This window comes from Miscanthus floridulus, chromosome 6, assembly GCF_019320115.1.
Source record: "Miscanthus floridulus cultivar M001 chromosome 6, ASM1932011v1, whole genome shotgun sequence".
In the NCBI taxonomy this organism is placed as follows: Eukaryota; Viridiplantae; Streptophyta; class Magnoliopsida; order Poales; family Poaceae; genus Miscanthus; species Miscanthus floridulus.
In genome coordinates, this window is record NC_089585.1 from 94,389,170 (window position 1) to 94,411,495 (window position 22,326).

The 22,326-nt window shown below is 45.6% G+C and overlaps 1 protein-coding gene across 1 annotated transcript; it reads right to left on the bottom strand.

Annotated features, from left to right (window-relative positions):
* Positions 1 to 1,560: 1,560 nt before the first annotated feature.
* On the bottom strand, positions 1,561 to 5,363 carry LOC136458676 (peroxidase 19-like). The gene is made up of 3 exons (XM_066458605.1): positions 4,905 to 5,363; positions 4,538 to 4,762; positions 1,561 to 2,440 (listed from the first exon to the last, which is right to left on the bottom strand). The coding sequence occupies exons 1-3, from the start codon at positions 5,208 to 5,210 to the stop codon at positions 1,856 to 1,858; spliced, it is 1,116 nt and encodes a 371-aa protein (XP_066314702.1). The 5' UTR covers positions 5,211 to 5,363; the 3' UTR covers positions 1,561 to 1,855.
* Positions 5,364 to 22,326: the final 16,963 nt, after the last annotated feature.

Below are 22,326 nucleotides of genomic sequence, written 5' to 3' on the forward strand. Positions count from 1 at the left end.
TAGGGGCGTTCTAGGGGTGGTTAGAGAGCCGCCTCTAGATATCGACACACAGATAGAGATAGGTGAAGTAGACACCTCTACAAATAGATTTTGACCACCTTTACAAATGTTTCTTGTAGTAGTGTTAGGGTTGTTAGATTTGTCATGAAATATATTTTTATAATATACCTATTATGTGTTATGGCTTCTAGTTCACAACTAAATATTAGACGGTTACCTATTAATTAATTGGGTGTTATTTGCATCCCCAAGCTAGCTAAAAGGTGGATGGGTTAATGGTTTCGTCTATAATGATTCTTATTTTTAGTTGTTATTGGTATGGCATGTTGATATAAGTAGGTGGGAGGGAAAAAGTGAACTTTTGCAATCAATTGTTGCTGGTTGGGATAGCTAATGATATAGGGATGATTTGTGTATGTAGGGACCGGAAAGATATAGCCGAACAAGTTTGATGATTGCTAGTAACCTTTGCCATAAAAATAATGTATAGTTCTATGTATGAACTTGGACAACAAGTTTGGGATAGCTATATTCTTTTTTTGTGACGAAGGGAGTGCTCCCTTCGTCCCACAAAGAGCGTTATTTTCATTTCAAAGAAGTCAAATATTTTAAATTTTAACTAAATATATATAAGATTATAGTGCATATAATTGGTATTATTAGATAAATCATTGAATATATTTTCACAATAAACTTATGGAGATACAAATGTTGCTAATATTTTTTACAAACATAATCAAATTTAATAAAGTTTGATGAACACAAACCTATATAGATAGTGTTTTTGGGACAGAGGGAGTAGGGGCCTGTTTGATTGGCTCATAGACGAAACTGCTTGGACCAGGCAACACTCCCAGACGTCCGATTTCGGACGCCTAGGACTAGGATCATCTCCCTGGCCAGACAATATTTGCTAGGACGCATAGCAAACACGCCTTAGGTATTTGCCGATGCCGAGGCACTCCTTATCACACGTTACATCTATAGGGTGTTTGCATACAGGGGCTAAAGTTTAGTCCGTGTCATATCGGACGTTCGGATGCTAACTAAGGATTAAACATGAGATAATTACAAACTAATTGTACAGGAGAAGATTAATTAGCGATACGAACCTATTAGGCCTAATTAATCCAAGATTAACACATATTTACTGTAGCATTACCAGATCAAGGACTAATTAGACTTAATAGATCCGTCTCACAAATTAGCTTCCATATGTGTAATTAGTTTTGTAATTAGCTTATGTTTAATACTTCTAATTATCTTATGTTTAATACTCCTAATTGGTGGTACCGTCGCAAGATGCAACTAGATATTGACAACATGGATCAGAACCTAGCATCGATTGATTTGCTCAAGCCTGGTAAGAGATCATTGCATGCCTACTCTGCTCTGCTCTGCATCCTGCAGTTCCAATCAAACAAATGTGATGGCACACAGACACACTAGCGTAGCGGGCGTGCTCGTACAAATTCACAGCCCCGTTGGCTTGGAGGAATTCTGGATGAATCTGGAGGAATTTGTGAGAGGAAAACACTGTTTCAGATGAAAAAAGAAGCGGATCAAATCGGGTTTAAGAGCACGCGAACGGGGCTACCTCTACCTGCATGCATACACATTTTCCTGCACAAACACACACGACCGAAAAACAGATGGTCAAGCTACTCCTCTCTAAACTAAACTGCTGTCACATGCATCAAAGATAGCTGTTGTAAGTAAGCTCTAATCACGCAACGACAAGCCTCAAATGTAGTAACCACGAACGAGCTATCTTTTACTAGTTCCCCGTATATGCTGCCATGCTGATCAACTGACACCGACCGACGACGACGTACGAATACATGCATGCTGCAGATCAGGCTGAAAACAGGTGCTGGCTACAGATTTTCCTGACCTCCCCTTTCCTTCCCTTCTTGATCCGGATGGAGCCCATCCGGTCCATGCTGGCCACGAACGCCTGGAAGAAGCGGGTCTTATTGGCGGCGAGGTCCTGCACGAGCGGCCTGGTCCGCGCGTCCAGGAACAGCGCCTGGTCGGAGCCCAGCAGGCCCAGCCTGGCCTGCAGGTTGCCGTAGTAGGCGTGGTCGAACTGGAACGGCGTGCTCACGTCGAAGGGCACCACGACGCGGGCGCTGCCGCCCGACGACGGGCACGACATCCGGAGCGCCTTCACAAGGCGGGCGTCCATCAGCGGGTCCGGCCGCCGCGTGCCCCGGAAGTCGTAGATGCGGCCGAGCACGTGGACGCAGTGCGCGAACCCGACGGTGTGCGCCCCGGACAGCGCCACCAGGTCCGCCGCGCCAAGGCCCTTGCCCGCGAACACGCGGAGGAGCTCGTCCACCGTCGAGTTCGCCCGCGGGAGGCTGCCGCGGACCTTCCCCGCCAGGGACACCTTGCTGTCCTTACGGCCCTTCTTCACCGCGTAATACGGCCCACCTGCCTGCGCTTCCCAAACAAAAAAGGGTCATTCATAATGTATGTAATGGGCCATTATTGTTAGGTTGGGTCCAATCCCACTAGCACTAGGGCCGGCCCTCAGAGAGTTTCTCAGCCAAATGCTTAGGCTGAAAATCAAAAAAAAAAAAAAGAATGAATAAAGTTGTCCTAAAAAGTAGAACAAAAAATATGAGCCGTAGACTTTGCTGTATGATTGGGCCGTTTCTAGCAAAGGCAGCGTGGTCCAGAAAGATGCACGAGACGACTCCAAAGATGGGCGACCGTGCTACTACGCAACAAAGCGAGGGCCAGGTTGGACGCTTCACTTCTGCGGGAAAGGGAAGAACACGACACGACTCGCTCAGAGGCAGTGGCGGATGCACGATGCGGGATAAGGGGGCTAAAACAATGGAGATGTTGATTTGCATGAAGATTTAATGGTGAAATCAAGCTTTTGCTACAGTGATTAGGCTTGAAATCAAACCATTAGAGGGGGCTGGAGCCCCCCCCCCCCAGCCCCCCCCTTTGGATCCGCCGCTGCTCAGAGGCTGTGATGGACGATCCACCTACGCCACCAGTCAAGTGTCCACTTATAAAACACGCCCATGTGGCCCTAAATTACTCTCATTGCAGCACCAAATCAGCTGATCTAGAGTGGGCCCTGTTCGGCTTACCTTATATTTGGCTGTTCGGCTTTTTTTTTCAGCCGAAATAGTGTTTTTCTCTCACAACAATTCAGCCGAAAACAGTGTTTTTCAGCCAGTTTCAACCAAGTTTCAGACCAGCGAACGGGGCCTAAATCCAAGCACGGAGTGCGAATCCCCAAGCTTAGCTTATACTAGCTCAACTGGTGTTAGCCGTTGAGGCTGTCACGTTGTCTCCCTATCTACATTAGGAAATCGTACAGAGACTAGTCCGATCCATGCATCACTATACTCGGTTAAAAATTGCCGTGGTTACGTCCTACGTGACGTGAATTAAAAGCCACTGATTTTTTTTTTTTTGAACCGGGGGAGATTCCCCATTTGTATTAAGCCTTAACGGAAATACATTGTTTAAGAGTTTATCAGATAGAAGAGAGAGAGCGCAGAGAGGTAGAGAGTACAGCCGCACAGTTTAAGCCTTCCGGCTATTACAACCAAACAACGGAACATTAAAAGCCACTGATTGGGCGATGGTGCTAATCTCAGAAGCAAAAGTTTAAACAAAACGATTAAAACCTACTGCTTTAACGTCAAAAAAAAAATTAAAACCTACTGCTACTCGTGTCTGCACGGGCCACGGGCGGCCACGCTTGCAGGCTTTGCAGCCCGACTGACCCACCATAATTAGCAGAAACAGTTCACTGAGCAGCCAGATCACCGACCACGGAGCACATGCACTTCCACTACTAGGACGATCGATATAGCAGTTGAGATCGCAAAAACCTGAAACGACAACAAGGTTTGTTTCTCTTCGGTCACGTAATCATCATCACCGCCCTTGCTTGGCCTGCTTAAGCTAAGCTAACACCGTCCTGTTCCTAACGACGTACACATGCCGGCCATGGGCACGACGTGCGGTTGCGCCTTTTTTTTCCCCGCATGCAGTGCAAAAGCAATCCAAATTAAAGCTGGCAAAAGTTTCAAAAAAAAAGCAGGTAAAACCTTTTCTTCCCCGGCCCGGCCCCGGCTTCGCCTCTCTTTGGTCCTGACTTGCCAGTGTAGTGTACGGTACCCCTACCCAACTTTAGGTTTCGGTTGCAACCGCGATGCTGCACTGCAGTCGCATCGCTTTCTCTCGCTGAAACCCAAGGCTCTGCTCCTGCTTTCGGTTGCATAATGCATTAATGCTGTGCTCAAAACACAGTTTCGACCCCGCTAAACTCTCACGTGTTTTTCGCGTGAATTAAGCGAGAGAGAACGAAGACTGGGAAGATGAACGACCTACGGCTTGTTCGGTTGGCTGGTTCGTATCGTCGCTGGTTCATGAAGAAGTACTGCTGGCTGGTTTATGTGGAAGAAAAATACTATTCCGACTGAAAATCTACGATCATTTACGACAAACCACAGCCAAACCAACAGGCTGCCAGTTGTTAGCATATGTTGCCGTAGGTACGTACCAGCTGGACGTAGTCTCGGGCGGCGAGGGCGAGGACGTCGGCGCAGGAGACGATACCGGGGCATCTGCTCTCCACGGCGGCCTTGGCAAGCTCCACCGTGTCGAACGCCTCCTGCGGCAGGTTCCTGTTCTCCTCCATGTCGCGCTCCACCCTGGGTGGCGGGAGCACGGCCGCGCCTGCCGCATCGGACGACGTCGGCGCGATCAAAATGGACGCGTCACAGCCCTGCGTGCGTGTGCATTCACATCAAAATCGGCAGGAAACCAACGAACATAATGCAAGGATTTACAAACAATTGCTCAGCTCTTGCTTGTAACTATAAACTCGATCGGGTGGTACTGTATGAGCGCATCGATCGGTTACGTACTTCGACGAAGCAGTCGTGGTGGAAGAGGCGGAGCACGGCGGGTCCGGCGGCGGGGAAGTCCCTGTACCGGGCGGCGGTGACGTTGGCGACGATCTGGTCGACCGCGGGGCACGTCTTGGCGTAGAAGTCCAGCGCTAGCCCATGCCGCTCCGGCGCCCGCCTGCTGCCGAGGACCGTGGCCGCCGCCGCTGCCACAGGCAACGGCTGGGCCTCCCTGCCACGCGACGTGCCGACGAGGGACGACGCGACGAGCAGCAGCAGCACGCGGCGGTGGACGAGGAAGCGGATGCCTCTAGAGGAATCCATTGTTTCCGACGTGCAATGCAGATGCAGAGGAAGCGCTGGCCTCTGGGAAGCACCAAGCACCAAGCACCAAGGCGAGCGACATGCTTGCCTTATCCCGCGGCCGGTAGCGCGAGAGCTGACAGACAGCGGGCGGCCGGAAGCAGCGCGAGAGCGAGACAAGCGAGGGAAAGGAGGGCCTTGTTTGTTTGTAGGTGTGCGGACAAACAGTGGAAGGCGAGCGCATGTGGGTGCGGCGGTGGCGAGCTTGGCGGCTTCCAGGCGATACTGCGCTCCCGTGAAGCGGAGAAACTGGACGGCCGCGGCCGGGCCGCCGGGATAGAATACCACGCATTCATCAGCATCCACGGTATTAGTAGACTGTAGACAGTAGTAGTTCAGTCTGCAGGTGTACGTCCGCAGTAGTCTCCGTCTCGGCCAAATTTTTACTGCACGTACTGTCGGAGGTGATGTATACGTACGCGCTGGAGTCAGCGTGTTCGGTTCTGCTGTTTCTTATCACTGTTGATTCGTGAAGAAGCACTTATTGGAACCGGTGAAGAAGCGGAACCGGTGGTGATAACCGAGTTCACGATCTTGAAGCTGACTTACAGCCGGCCCGACTTGTTACCATGAGACTGCGCTCCTATAGGTCTCAGGTCCATCGAAGCTACAACATATGAGGCCTTTGGGCCTTACTCAATCCAAAAGACTAGCCTGATAGCTAGGGGCTTCTTCCGCCTTATATGTTGTGCTCCCTCACCATCGGTACATGATGTGGGACTAAACCCCAACAATCTCCACTTTAGTCACACATCGGGGTGCCCCCGTCATGTGTGACGCTCGAGATTTTTTTATCGGGTTTAGCTTTTCTGACCATGGGTTTAGCTTTTCTGACTAAGGGGGAGATCGTTGAGGTTTAGTCCCACATCGTGTAGCGATGGTGGAGGAGCACAACATATAAGGCGGGAGAACCCTCACCTATAAGGCTAGTCTTTTGGGTGAGTAAGGCTCAAAGACCTTATATGTTGTAGCTCCGGTGGACCTGAGACCTGCGTGAGCGTAGGCTCGTGGTAACGAGTCGGGCCGGCTGTAAGTCAGCTTCAAAATCGTGAACTCGGTGGTCACCACCGGTTCCAACAATTGATATCATGAGCCCATGGTAAAAAAACTAAACCCGATAAAAAATCTCGCGTCACATATGGCAGGGGTACCCTGATGTGTGATTAAGGGGAAGATTGTTGGGGTTTAGTCTCACATCATGTAGCAATAGTGGGGGAGCACAACATATAAGGCGGGAGAATCCCCACCTATGAGGCTAGTCTTTTGGGTTGGGAAGGCCCAAGGCCTTATATGTTGTACCTCCGGTGGACTTGGGACCTGTGGGAGCGCATGTTTATGGTAACGAGCCAGGCCGGCTGTAAGCCAGCTCCAAGATCGTGAACTCGGTGGTTACCACCGGTTCCAACAATTGGTATCGGAGACCATGGTTAGAAAAAACTAAACCCGATAAAAAAATCTCGAGCGTCACATATGGCGGGGGCACCCCGATGTGTGACTAAAGTGGGAGATTGTTGGAGTTTAGTCCCACATCGTATAACGATGGTGGGGGAGCACAACATATAAGGCTGGTCTTTTGGGTTGGGAGGGCCCAAGGCCTTATATGTTGTAGCTTTGGTGGACCTGGGACCTGTGGGAGCGTAGGCTCGTAGTAACGAGCCGGGCCAGCTGTAAGCCAGCTCCAAGATCGTGAACTCGGTGGTCACCGCCGGTTCCAACAGTACTGCTGGCTGATTTGTGTGAGAGAAAAATATTGTTCGGGCTGAAAATTTACGATCGTTTACGACAATGCGGGCATATGAATCAGAATATAACTAAAAATAATTTTTTTTTATACACCGAACCTGCTACTGTATTCGGAGTACCAGTAATTAATAAGATAATTTTCTTTTATCAAACTAAACCCCTGATTCCCTGAGAATTGGAAACTGGAAATTGGCGCGTGTGGTTATGCATCCGGAGATATAGAGATGGACATGCTTCATCTGTCGTAAAAAGAAGGCAATTTCAGAATAGTGTCAGTTAAACTACCTTAAATTTGATTAACATGTTAGAAGGACGTTTCACGGAATTTTTAAATAATAGACCTCTCAGCTCAGCTTTTAAATAATACTCCTTGCCATCCATCAATGATAAATCTGAACATCTGGCATTCATGTATGATGTGTGCCAATCATAAGGCAATTTCCTTGATGAGGAGAGAGATGTATCATGTACTATTAGCAAACTTTTTTATTTTGATCGGATGTATTAGCAAACTGATGGTAGCAGAATTGGTTATGTTTTATGATGGTGATAACTTTCCACCTAGATTTAAGTCTGACTCAGGATGGGTGCTCTCGTTTTTTTCTTCTTCTAATTATTGTTCTTCTAGAGTGTCTCTAACTCACTTGCTTGTGAGTGAGTGATTCTAGTGCGATTGCACCGAGTGGCACTAGGTGATCAAGTTACAAGCTGAAGGTGCTTGTTACTCATGGAGGTTGCCACCTCCTAGACGGCTTGGTGGCATGATCTCCGTCGAAACCCGCAAGAAGCTTGTACGGTGCTCCTAAGAAGAGCTTTGTGAGGGGATTGTGCTCATCCCATGGGAGCCATGAAGAGCAACACTAGTAGAGTGTGTCATTGAGCTACCCTCACTTGTGGGTAGGTTCTTACGGTGCCCGACGTGCGGGCTTGGCGTGTGATACCCATTAGCCGCTGAACCATCAAGCGAGCGGTCGACACAACGGGGACTAGCGTGTTGGCAAGCACGTGAACCTCAGAATAAAATCATCGTGTCATCCTTGCCATATTAGGACCTTTCAAGTGGTATCGGAGCCGTGGTCACCGTTTGATTGAAGGCTTAACAACCTCAGTATCAAATTATGGCTCAAGTTGTGTTCAACCATGTGGGGGCAAACCACCGTTCTTTGATGGCACATGCTATGATTATTGAAAGAGAAAGATGAAGATGTATCTTAGTTCAATCAATGACCAAGTATGGGATGTGACTGAGAGTGACTATGTGATTCTTGATCCAGATAATCTCACCAAAAATGATAAGACCAACAAGCAATGCAATACAATGGCTCTCAACACCATCTACAATGCCATTGATTCCAAAGAGTTTGAGCAAATCAAGGATTGTGAGAAAGCTAGTGAGGTGTGGAAGAGATTGGTGGAGACCTATGAGGGTACACCGGAGGTGAAGAGTGCCAAGTTGTACATTCTCAAGGACAAGTTGACAACCTTCAAGTTGAAGGATGATGAAAGCATTTCGGAGATGTTCCATCGATTGCAAGTTATTGTCAATGATTTGAGGGCTTTAGGTGAGAAGATCAATGATGATGATGTCTCTCAACGGTTCTTTTGTGCTTATCTCCAAGATTTGAGATATTAAGAATGCTCACCATAAGAGGAGGATTGAAGGAGTGAAAGGTTCTAATATGGCTAGAGAGAGATGAATAGCCTATAAAAAATCTATAAGATCACTAGAGCAATCGATTAGTATGACAAACGGCGTAATGCAATTTTACTCTAACTCTACAAGGGTTGCAAGCCACCTATCCCAACAATTCTAGTTGATATAATTACTAGGCACACACAAGAGCTAAGTCACTACTCACTAAGAGCTCTCAACAAGACTACACTAAAGAGCTCCACTAGATGAACTTAAACTACAATGCAAGCTCTCAATTCTAGCTACACTAAAGAGCTTCCTACAACTAGTTTGCAGGAAAGTAAAGGAGTGAGCAAGGTGATTATACCACCACGTTGAGGAATGAACCAATCACAAGATGTAGACAATCCAATCACCGGGAGAAATTCAATCACACAAGAGACACACGATTTTTCTCTCAGGGTTCACGTGCTTGCCAGCATGCTAGTGCCCGTTATGTCGACCAACACTTGGTGGTTCGGCGACTAAGAGGTGTTGTATGAACCTCATCCACACAATTGGACACCGTAAGAACCTACCCATAAGTGAGGTAACTCAATGACATGAGCAATACATTAGAGTTACCTTTTGGCTCGCTGCTGGGGAAGGTACAAGACCCCTCACAATCATCAGAGCCGGCCGCAAACAATCACCAACACGTGCCGAAGCTCCTTCGTTACTCCAAGATGTCTAGGTGGCGGCAACCACCAAGAGAAATAAGAAATCAGCAGCCACAACGATCCCTAAGTGCCACTAGATGCAATCACTCAAGCAAATGCACTTGGAATCACTCCCAATCTTACTATGAAGATGAATCAATGATGGAGATGAGCGGAAGGTGTTTGCTTAGGCTCACAAGGATGTCAAGTATGTCAAAGTGCTAAGAGAGTGAGCTTCGTGGCGGCCAAACACTATTTATAGAGCCCCTTAAATGAATAGAGTAGTCAGGGTCAAGAGAGGGCTCTATGCATTGACCGGACGCACTGGTCGAGTTAACCAGACGCGCCGGCACCAGCGTCCAGTCGTGGATCCAATGCCACATGTCCTCGCTTTGAATATTACACATCGATCTTCAACGGTCATCTCTTAGTCACGGAAACGGTTAAGTCAAGATCGGACGCGCCGCTTGCGCCACCTGACGCACGAGTCCTCGGTGTTCGATCGTTTCTAGTAAGCTCCCCGAGGCGTTTTCTAAGGACCGGACATGTCAGGTCACTAGGGACTAGACACGCCCTGGAGTTAGGTCAGTTCAAGCCACGCGCAGGGTAGTGACATTAGTGTACGTCAGCGACGACCTGATGCACCCCCTGCGCGTCCGATCGCGCCAAGTCGTCCCTCTAGAAAAACTGATCGGACTCGTCGGTGAGTGAAATCCAGCGTCCAGTCATTTCTCTACACTCTTGACTAGTCAGCGCCTCCTCGTTATAATTAACCGGACTTAGCTGCCAGTGTCCGGTCAGGACATGGCCAGCATCCGGTCAGGACATGGCCAGCATCTGGTCATAGAGCAACTCCTTTTCTTTTTCTAAGTTTGCAACCACTTCGCCCTTGCTTCCAACTTGCTAACCACAAATTGTAGAACTTGTGTGCACATGTGATAGCATTTTTCAAAGCATTTTACAAGGGTCAAAGTTAGCACACTAGGTTCCTAAATGCATATGCAAGAACAATGTCACCTAACGGCACTCGATAACCGCTTAACCAAAGATTTTTCTCTTTATAGTATGGCTATCGATCCTAAACATGATCACACTCTCTATAGTGTCTTGATCACCAAAAAAACAAAACCTATCTTATAGATTTACCTTGATCACCTTGGTTTTGTTTTCTCTTTCTTCTTTGCCAAGTTGGAACTTGATCATCTTTATTTCATGTCCACCTTTAACTTGCTCCACTACTTGGATTGGACCACCTTATCTAATTCATACTCTTAGATCAAAGGTTAGTCCTAGGTTCCATCAATTATCTAAAACCAAACTAGGGCTTTCAATCTCTCCCTTTTTGGTAATTAATGACAACCTATTTACAAAGATATTCAATGAAATCCTTTTGTATTCATGTTGCTTGCCCAAGCATATTACCATATGTAAAGGTTATGGACAAGTTTCATCAACCCAAATTGGTAGTATTAGCTTCCCCTACATATGTGCTAAGAGTTTGGATTTGAAAGCTTGCACATATGCATGGATTGGAAGTTTGGGAGAGTAATAGCTACCAAATGATGCTAAGGTGTAAAGAATAGACCTTTGAAGCGTGATACCAATCGGAGTTGCCATTTGAACACCATCCTTAGCACCATGATTTTCTAGATATCACTTGAAAAGCAAAGATAAACTAGATACCTCATGAGATCAACATTAGAAGCAAAGTTCTAGAACCACTTGTAAAAGATCAAGGAATATCTTGCCATCCTATGCATGCTAGTTTTCATTTCATCAATCACTTTCTACAATCTAGCATACACCACACAAGCATGGATATGGAATTGAAAAACTTGTGCCATGCAAGCAAACATATGTAATGCACATTCAAATGCAACATACAAGTTTATGAGCTTGCTCCTCCTACTTGTGTGCTTCAAATTTTAATTGATCCCCTTATAATGTCATTTCATTTGATGGCTCCCCTATCTTACTATCTTTGTTAATTTCTCTCCCTCATTATCAACAATTAGCACAAAAGGTGAGCACAAATTTTAGATAGGTTGGGGTAAAACCATGTTAAGTGAGGATTATTTTCCCAATTTGGTTCAATCTAGATCACTTGCAAAAGATATTTAACTCGGTTTGATCCAAGGACAAGCTTCTTCACACCTCCAAATAAGGGTTATCTTGTAGCATGTTTAGTTAAACACTTATAGCTCATTTTCTGGATCAAACACTAGGTTCACAAGCCCACAAACATGTCATATGCTACCACTAGATTATTTCAAGCATACAAGCAATAGTGGTACCATACAAGCATCAAATTCATTTGATTTTCATGAATGATCCTAAGACATGTGAGGAATGACTAGATGCACTAAACAAGTCATTTGCAATGGATGAATGACATGTCAATCAACTTTACCTTGCTTTGCTTGAAGGAGAGGCATGCCATATATGGGGTGCATCAACACATATTAGAGAAGTCAAGTATGTTCAATTCATTCCTTAGCTTGTAAAACCTTTTCTCATCAAGTGGCTTAGTGAAGATATTGGCAAGTTGATCATCAATGCCCACACTTTCAATGCAAAAGTCCCCTTTTTGTTTGTGATCTCTTATGAAATGGTGGTAGACGTCTATGTGCTTTGTTCTTGCATGTTGAACCAGGTTGTTGGTGGGCTTCACGGCACTCTCATTGTCATATAGCAATGACACTTGTTTGAAGGGGACTTTTGCATTGAAAGTGTGGGCATAGATGATCAACTTGCTAATATCTTCACTAAGCCACTTGATGAGAAAAGGTTTTGCAAGCTAAGGAATGAATTGAACATACTTGACTTCTCTAATATGTGTTGATGCACCCCATATATGGCATGCCTCTCCTTCAAGCAAAGCAAGGTAAAGTTGATTGACATGTCATTCATCCATTGCAAATGACTTGTTTAGTGCATCTAGTCATTCCTCACATGTCTTAGGATCATTCATGAAAATCAAATGAATTTGATGCTTGTATGGTACCACTATTGCTTGTATGCTTGAAATAATCTAGTGGTAGCATATGACATGTTTGTGGACTTGTGAACCTAGTGTTTGATCCAGAAAATGAGCTATAAGTGTTTAACTAAACATGCTACAAGATAACCCTTATTTGGAGGTGTGAAGAAGCTTGTCCTTAGATCAAACCGAGTTAAATATCTTTTGCAAGTGATCTAGATTGAACCAAATTGGGAAAATAATCCTCACTTAACATGGTTTTACCCCAACCTATCTAAAATTTGTGCTCACCTTTTGTGCTAATTGTTGATAATGAGGGAGAGAAATTAACAAAGATAGTAAGATAGGGGAGCCAGCAAATGAAATGACATTGTAAGGGGATCAATTAAAATTTGAAGCACACAAGTAGGAGGAGCAAGCTCATAAACTTGTATGTTGCATTTGAATGTGCATTACATATGTTTGCTTGCATGGCACAAGTTTTTCAATTCCATATCCATGCTTGTGTGGTGTATGCTAGATTGTAGAAAGTGATTGATGAAATGAAAACTAGCATGCATAGGATGGCAAGATATTCCTTGATCTTTTACAAGTGGTTCTAGAACCTTGCTTCTAATGTTGATCTCATGAGGTATCTAGTTTGTCTTTGCTTTTCAAGTGATATCTAGAAAATCATGGTGCTAAGGATGGTGTTCAAATGGCAACTCCGATTGGTATCACGTTTCAAAGGTCCATTCTTTACACCTTAGCATCATTTGGTAGCTATTACTCTCCCAAACTTCCAATCCATGCATATGTGCAAGCTTTCAAATCTAAACTCTTAGCACATATGTAGGGGAAGCTAATACTACCAATTTGGGTTGATGAAACTTGTCCATAACCTTTACATATGGTAATATGCTTGGGCAAGCAACATGAATCCAAAAGGATTTCATTGAATATCTTTGTAAATAGGTTGTCATCAATTATCAAAAAGGGAGAGATTGAAAGCTCTAGTTTGGTTTTAGATAATTGATGAAACCTAGGACTAACCTTTGATCTAAGAGTGTGAATTAGATAAGGTGGTCCAATCCAAGTAGTGGAGCAAGTTAAAGGTGGACATGAAATAAAGATGATCAAGCTCCAACTTAGAAAAGAAGAAAGAGAAAACAAAACCAAGGTGATCAAGGTAAAGGTATAAGATAGGTTTTGTTTTTGGTGATCAAGACACTATAGAGAGTGTGATCACGTTTAGGATCAATAGCCGTACTATAAAGAGGAAAATCTTTGGTTAAGCGGTTATCGAGTGCCGCTAGGTGACATTGTTCTTGCATATGCATTTAGGAACCTAGTGTGCTAACTTTGACCCTTGTAAAATGCTTTGAAAAATGCTCACACGTGCACACAAGTTCTACACTTTGTGGTTAGCAAGTTGGAAGCAAGGGCGAAGTGGTTGCAAACTTAGAAAAAGAAAAGGAGGAGCTGCTCTATGACCGGATGCTGCCCATGTCCTGACCGGACACTGGCAGCTGAGTCCGGTCAATTATAGCAAGGAGGCGCTGACTGGTCAAGAGTGCAGAGAAATGACCGGACGCTGGATTTCACTCATCGATGAGTCCAGTCAGTTTTTCTAGAGGGACAACTTGGCACGATCGGACACATAGGGGGTGCGTCAGGTCATCGCTGATGTACACTAATGTCACTGCCCTATGCGTGGCTTGAACTGACCTAACTCCGGGGCGTGTCCAGTCCCTAGTGACCTAACATGTCCGGTCCTTAGAAAACGCCTCAGGGAGCTTACTAGAAATGATCGGACGTCGAGGACTCATGCGTTAGGTGGCGCAAGCAGCGCGTCCAATCATGACTTAACCATTTACATGACTGAGAGATGACCGTTTAAGATCGATGTGCAATATTCAAAGCAAGGACATGTGGCATCGGATCCACGACAGGACGTTGGTGCTGGCGCGTCCGGTTAACTCGACCAGCGTGTCCGGTCAATGCGCAGAGCCCTCTCTTGACCCTAACAACTCTATTCATTTAAGGGGCTCTATAAATAGTGTTTGGCCACCATGGGGCTCACTCTCTTAGCACTTTGACATACTTGACATCCTTGTGAGCCTAAGCAAACACCTCTTGCTCATCTCCATCATTGATTCATCTTCATAGTGAGATTGAGAGTGATTCCAAGTGCATTTGCTTAAGTGATTGCATCTAGTGGCACTTGGGGATCGTTGTGGCTGCTGATTTCTTATTTCTCTTGGTGGTTGCCGCCACCTAGACATCTTGGAGCAATGGAGGAGCTTTGGCACGTGTTGGTGATTGTTCGCGGCCGGCTCCTTTGATTGTGAGGGGTCTTGTACCTTCCCTAGCAGCGAGCCAAAAGGTAACTCTAATGTATTGCTCATGTCATTGAGTTACCTCACTTGTGGGTAGGTTCTTGCGGTGTCCAATTGTGTGGATGATGTTCGTGCAACACCTCTTAGCCACCAAACCACCAAGTGTTGGTCGACATAACAGGGACTAGCGTGCTGGCAAGCACGTGAACCCCGAGAGAAAAATCGTGTGTCTCTTGTGTGATTGGATTTCTCCCAGTGACTGGATTGTCTACATCTTGTGATTGGTTCATTCCTCGACGTGGCGGTATAATCACCTTGCTCACTCCTTTACTTTCCTACAAACTAGTTGTAGGAAGCTCTTTAGTGTAGCTAGAATTGAGAGCTTGCATTGTAGTTTAAGTTCATCTAGTGGAGCTCTTTAGTGTAGCCTTGTTGAGAGCTCTTAGTGAGTAGTGACTTAACTCTTGTGTGTGCCTAGTAATTATAGCAACTAGAATTGTTGAGTTAGGAGGCTTGCAACCCTTATAGAGCTAGAGCAAAATTGCATTACGCCGTTTGTCATACTAATCGAAAACTCTAGTGATCTTATAGATTTTTTATAGGCTATTCACCCCTCTCTAGCCATATTAGGACCTTTCACTCCTTCAATCCTCCTCTTATGATGAGCATTCTCAATATCTCAAATCTTGGAGGTAAGCACAAAAGAACTGATGAGAGACATCATCATCATTGATCTTCTCACCTAAAGCCTTCAAATCATTGACAATCACTTGCAATCGATGGAACATCTCCGAAATGCTCTCATCATCCTTCATCTTGAAGCTTGTCAACTTGTCCTTGAGAATGTACAACTTGGCACTCTTCACCGCCAGTGTACCCTCATAGATCTCCTCTAATCTCTTCCACACCTCACTAGCTTTCTCACAATCCTTGATTTGCTCAAACTCCTTGGAATCACTGCATTGTAAATGGTGTTGAGAGCCATTGTATTGCATTGCTTGTTGGCCTTATCATTGTTGGTGAGATTGTCTGGATCAAGAATCATATAGTCACTCTCAGTCACATCCCACACTTGGTCATTGATTGAACTAAGATACATCTTCATCTTTCTCTTCCAATAATCATAGCATGTGCCATCAAAGAACGGTGGTTTGCCCCCACATGGTTGAACACAACTTGGGCCATAATTTGATACTGAGGTTGTTAAGCCTTCAATCAAACGGTGACCACAGCTCCGATACCACTTGAAAGGTCTTAATATGGCAAGGATGACACAATGATTTTATTATGAGGTTCACGTGCTTGCTAACACGCTAGTCCCTATTGTATTGACCGCTCGCTTGATGGTTCGGCGGCTAATGGGCATCACCCGCCAAGCCCACACATCGGGCACCGTAAGAACCTACCCACAAGTGAGGGTAGCTTAATGACACACTCTACTAGTGTTGCTCTTCATGGCTCCCATGGGGTGAGCACAATCCCCTCACAAAGCTCTTCTTAGGAGCACCACACAAGCTTCTTATGGGCTTCGATGGAGATCACGCCACCAAGCCATCTTGGAGATGGCAACCTCCAAGAGTAACAAGCACCACCAGCTTGTAACTCGATCACCTAGTGCCACTCGGTGCAATCGCACTAGAATCGCTCACTCACAAGCACAAGCGAGTTAGAGGGCTCCCAGGCACTCCCCAAGCATGGACACGTAGTCCCAAGGGTACTCAACTAGCCAAATGTCCGAGCTCCACCTCTATTTATAGCCCCTAAGCCAAATAGAGCCATTGGAGCAAAGCTACTGGTTTCTACGAGGGCACCGGACATGGCGATGCCTAGCATCAGACACGGCGGTGCCTAGCACCGGACACGGCGGTGCCCCTCCAACGGTTGAATTTTAATGGCAATTTCAACTAGTCATTGGACTCCCTAGCACCGGACAGGTTGGGCGGTGCACCACCATAGGGTGGTGGTGCCCTAGACGGTGCCCATGCCCATCTTCCTCATTCTTTGGATTAATAGGGCGGTGCATCGGACATAGGGCGGTGGTGCCCATGGTGGTGACCCCCTTAGCTCAACACCGAAAACACCAGCCTTGGTAAAAACATGGCAGTGGCATCAGATGGCACCCGGCGATGCACCGTCGGTCATAGGGCAGTGCACACCACCACTAACGGTGCCAGCGCCCAACACCCCTTCTCAACCGAGGCCAGGTGGGCACCGCCCTAGGGGTGGCAGTGCCACTGGACAGGGGGTGGCAATGCCCCTAGGGCAGCAACCCAAACCCAGTTTCGCCTCCTTTCTTCACCTTTTGACTTCTGCTTTGCAAATGTGCTAACACCACCATGTGATCACCAACTTGTGCATGTGTGTTAGCTTTTTACAAACATTTTTCCAAAGGATTAGCACTCTTCTTGCCACGCCACTCGATCCTAACACGTATGCAAAGTTAGATCACTCAAGTGGCACTAGATGACCGATATGCAAACAAGTTTGCCCCTCTTGATAGTACGTCTATCTATCCTAAATCCGGTCATAAACTTCTCTACACACCCATGACTGGTGAAATGAAATGCCCTACAAATATACCTTTGCCTTGCGCATTCTATTCCATCTTCTCCAATGTTAATGCAACACATGCACCAACATGATCAACAATGATATGATCCACTCCATATCATCACGTGACCATATTGGTTCATCGATCTTGACTTCACTTGCTCTTCATCGTTGCTTCGGTCCATCGGCGCCAAGTCATCACTCAACTTGCCCTTCACACTTGCAACCAATCTGTCAAGCCAAGTCATGTCTTGATCTTCTCCACCTTAGTCACATGACTCAATGTCATGTCTCATATGCAATGAGCTCCTTCATCATATGTGTGAGCCTTGCAACATCTCCGAGACATCTTCACCATCAAGGCATGAGTTGGTCACACAAGTGTACATGTTGACTAATCACCTGTGTATCTCACATTTAAACACATTAGTCCACCTAGGTTGTTACTCAATTACCAAAACCACACTAGGGACCTTTTAGCATCCTCAATCCTCCTAGTGATTTGCTCATTTTGTCAAGCATAATTCTATGAGTTTGAGGCCTTGGCTTCCTCGCTCTTCCCGGCAATGGTACTACACAATTTTCATATATTTAGATTGTTAAAAAAGTTGCATGGATATCAAATAGCTAGTGCAAATTGATTGATAGACATCTGTAAGGTAATACCAACCTTGGCAAATTTCATCGTTCTGCGGGTGGGGGGAGACGGAAGTTTGCTGAGAGGGCTCCTCTTTGGCAAGGCTATAATGATCTGGCCATGAGGAGTCTCTCTCAGGGCTAGGTAGGGTGTCATCTCGACCAATGTCTCTAGTCAATTCATGAACTTAGAATTGATCCCTAGGTCCGGGTGTCGGTCGTGATGGAGAATTATGTTCACCTACTGCTGCTACCTCCACCCTTTTGCCAGCGACATACCACTGAGTACAAACTCCATGTCCTGGTGGTGTTGACCTCACTCGCTTGGAGGGCCTTCACCCATGACTCATGGTAGCGCTGCCTTTTGTCCTGCTGGTAGAGCCTCCTCTATGGCTTCTTCAACCTAGACACTGAAATTGGAGATACAAACTGAATTAGCAAGCATGTACAAATTCCATTGCTATCCAAATAGTACAGCATTACATGGCTACCTCCCCCTCCAAACTAAATACAAGATAGAACAAGCACCTCAATTGATAGGGCCACTGGCTCATCTTCTAAATCAGAATTTGTTTCATCTGTATCATCAAATCCCTCAACTACATCGCCTAGTTTAGGGATATATTCCAAATCTTCACCATATCTACCCTTTGTGCTTGACTTTTTGCCTTTGGAGACATAGGTTTTGGGCCCACATGTATTCCAAGTTCTTCCATCTTTCTATGATTCCTTGTGATTTTTTGCATCCCGTGCTCGTTCATAAGGAGTTAGTGGTTGTTCATCTAGATTACAAAGGCATTTATTAACTAAAGCTTCTATGGAACATCAACACAACAGAGCAAGAGTATGCAAATAAGCGCCTAACTAGTAACTACAGCTTATACGAAAGTCATTTATCCAATAAAGCACATGTCAGCTACACTCAACTATAGGAAATATGTAACCCCATCACTATCTACATATCCTTGGTTCAGCCACTATAGTAGAGCACACATCATAAAAGGAATTTGGGTACCTCTTCCTCCGTGTTCACTAGCTTTGCTTTGTCGTTGGCACTGTCGTCCTATCATCGTGGTCATGGAGCTGGTGCGGCCAGCATTGACGAAGGGGTACCAGATCTGGCTTTGGCTTGGGATCAGATCCGATCAGTCATGACAGGTGCCGAGCCAGGTAGGGGCTCTAGATCTAGCTTGTATCATCATTGAGGTGGTCCTTCCCTCGTCAGCTGACCGACCTGCTATCGAAGAATCGAAGGGGGTCTGGCTCTAGCTAGGGTTCAGAAATGTATGAGAGAGGGTGTGGCTAAAGAGTGGAGAGGGAGTCGAGCTGCTGTTTCAATGGAGCCTAGGATCCGTTGTGGGGTGACAGAGGGGGTGGCTAGAGAGTGGAGAGAGAGGCCATGGGACTAGGATTTGGAGCTAGAGGAGAGATAGTGTGGCTGGAGAATGAAGATGGAGGTGGAGAAGGCGACTCTTTATGCTTTTATGTGGCCATCACATTACCAGAAATGCCCTTGTCTAAAATCAATGGTGTGGTAAACCTATTTTCTATGCGGAGGGCAAAAGAGAGACATCTAATTTTTGGTGCATGTTGGCGGGACTGCTCGGCGCTGTGCAAAATCAAAATTTTGGGGCATGTTGGTGGGACTGCTCGGCGCGATGCTCAGCAGAGACCAGAATTTATTCCGTGTTTTAATAGGAAATGATTATGACAAAATGTTGTACTTACCTAATATCCATCTTTTCATTTTTTTTCTCTTGTGCACCTGTTTATATATCCGATCAGTTAGTTATTACCTTTTTGGTTTTTTCATAATATAAATAAACATAAAACTAAAAGAGGATGATAATAAACAATTAAAAGATCCATGAACTTGACACCTAAAAATTACCAAAAAATGAAAAAATAAACCTGCTCGCTGCAGCTTGTTGCGCTGCAATTGATGATTTTTTTGTGTGTGACTGCATCTGCGGCTATTTGAACTAAGGCCTATAATTAGGATGCAAGGAGAAGGCACGCCCAGGGGATGGAAAACCCTCTAAAAACTAAATGGGTTATTCAAATGATATCCCCATGGATTCCACACCCTAGAAAAGGTAGTCATGGACTCTAAGGTACTTTGAGTTTCTAGAGAAGAGAAAAAAAATTAAAACATCCTCCTCCTAGCTAGCGCTCTTGTGATTCACCGACTCGCCAGTACTCCGGATAGTCTTCCTTCTCGCTGGAGTCGCAGTCGGTGATGTACTTTTCATCGCTTGAGTATGCCCCCATTGTTTGTGAGGCTGAGCTGGTTGCCAATGCCATCTTAGCGAAGGTGAACGTGGATGACAACATCCTGCACACCTGCCTCGACCCTTGATCTGTGGGACATATCAGTAGTACAAGTCATGACTAGGTTTGGTCTGTGGGACGATCGTATGTGAAGTCTTATTTGCATGCATGCCTGTGTTAACTTTTGTTGAACTTTGTATTAGGACGGTTAAACTCTATTGAGTGTGGTGTAGCTCAGGTCCTTTATTTGGTCATTTGGTAGCTGGTTATACTAACGGTGTTTGCCTTTTCTGATCGGAGGATGTGGGCCTATAAATGTTGAAATTTTTGGTCCCTAAGACAGTCCGACGCTACAAAATATAGACAATCCGGATCACTACGAAATATAGGGGCCATCCAACTAGTCCATAGAACCCAACTGCCAGGGGCTAACAACTAGTTCTAATCCATAGAACCCAACAATTAGTTCAGGATACAAACAGGTATAGACTAATAACACAACTAATTGGTTGATTTTTAGTTGGCTATTTTTTAGCCATGGCTAACTAGTTGCAGTCTATCCAAACAGGGCCTAAGACATTCCGATACTAAAGAAATCTTAACAGGTCAAATCATACTTTTGATGAAACAACAAAATACAAATCGTGTCAACTCTAGCGTCATATATGTGGGGTAGTGGGCGCGCAGCCGCGCGCGCATGGATCATGGGGTGGTCCACGACCTACGAACTATATAACAGCAGAGACAAGGGGCAAGAGGAAGGCTCTCCAGGGCTCCTGTTTTAGTTTAATCCCAAAGCTTTTGCCCTCCACCCTACTATTGGGCATCTTTATTCTTTGTTTTTTCTGCATATTGTTTTCTTTTTTACACAGATCATGGATAACTATGATCATTCTTGGGACATGTCTATGTATCACTATGTCTTTGTCGACACGGGACCCACAGGATACCCCACAAAGGAAAGAGAAGATCTAGTCTAACTAGGATTCTTCCCTTGTAATCCTAGTAGAAGTACTATTCAGTAATCCTACTAGTAACTCTCATTATAAACTGACTAGGACTCTGGCCTCCTGACTATATAAAGGAGGACAGGGCTCCTGGATGGAAGGACAACACTGGTACAACACGACACTTGACAATCAATCCAACGCAAAGGCTAACGCCGACTAGACGTAGGGTTATTACTCGATCCACGATCGAGGGCCTAAACCAGGATAAATTGACTGTCTCTTGCGTTAACCGTCGAGTTCAGCACACGCTGAAGCCCGAACATACTGCCTCGGGTACCCCCGGGGTAGGCTATCGGTGGTAAAACATCGATAGCTGGCGCACCAGGTAGGGGCTTTCGGCGACTTTGCATCCGAGAGCTCGATGGACCTCGATAACATGATCTTCCCGACGGGATCAACTTTCATCTTCGGCTCATGGATCTACGAGGCGGACAACTATGGTAAGCTTCAAAGCCATCTCCTCAAAGATCCGGATCATCATGAAGAATTTCCTATTTCAACAACTACGACGGATCAGCTCACCAGAAGATTCACGTAGCCCATAATATCCGATTCGAATAAGATTTCACGGCTACGCGCATCCGACTTGAATTCAAGCTTCGTGTCCAAGGTGAAGTCTTATTCGAGTGCTTTCAAGAAACTGAGTTCTTTTTTGGCAGGATTCCAGAGCACAACCCAAAACAACTCGGATTATCCTCAGAGTTCTTTCAAAAAGTCGAGTTCTTTTCCATTTGGGCTCAACAACATGGCAAAATCCTATCAGGGATAGATCGAAAGGTCTTTCAATCCAATGCTTGGGATACCACTGACAGGAGCCCAGGAGGGTCTCGTGCTAACGATAACATCGCAAGACTGTATCATCCACTGGCCAGGTTCCGTTCCTGAAGATAGCGGAACCCAACTAGTCGGCACAACAACAACAGCTATTCTACCTTACCAAGAAGGAGACTCGATCTACGATATCGAGGCATCTACTGAAGTCATCAGCAACTCCGATAGTATGAAAACTAACACCAATAACAGAATGGCTCACGCATGAGAAGTACTCATGGTTCGACGTCCTCGGTCACCATTAAATCCCCCAGAAGCACCCGATGTCAGGTCATCATATGAATCAGAATCCAACATATCACCCTTTGCCCAGGGCTATGATGGAGAGACCGAGAGTCAGAAACAGGCTAGAGAAAGGAAAAACAAGTTGAAGCAAGGGAGCCAACACCGCGCTAGGCAGCGTAGGG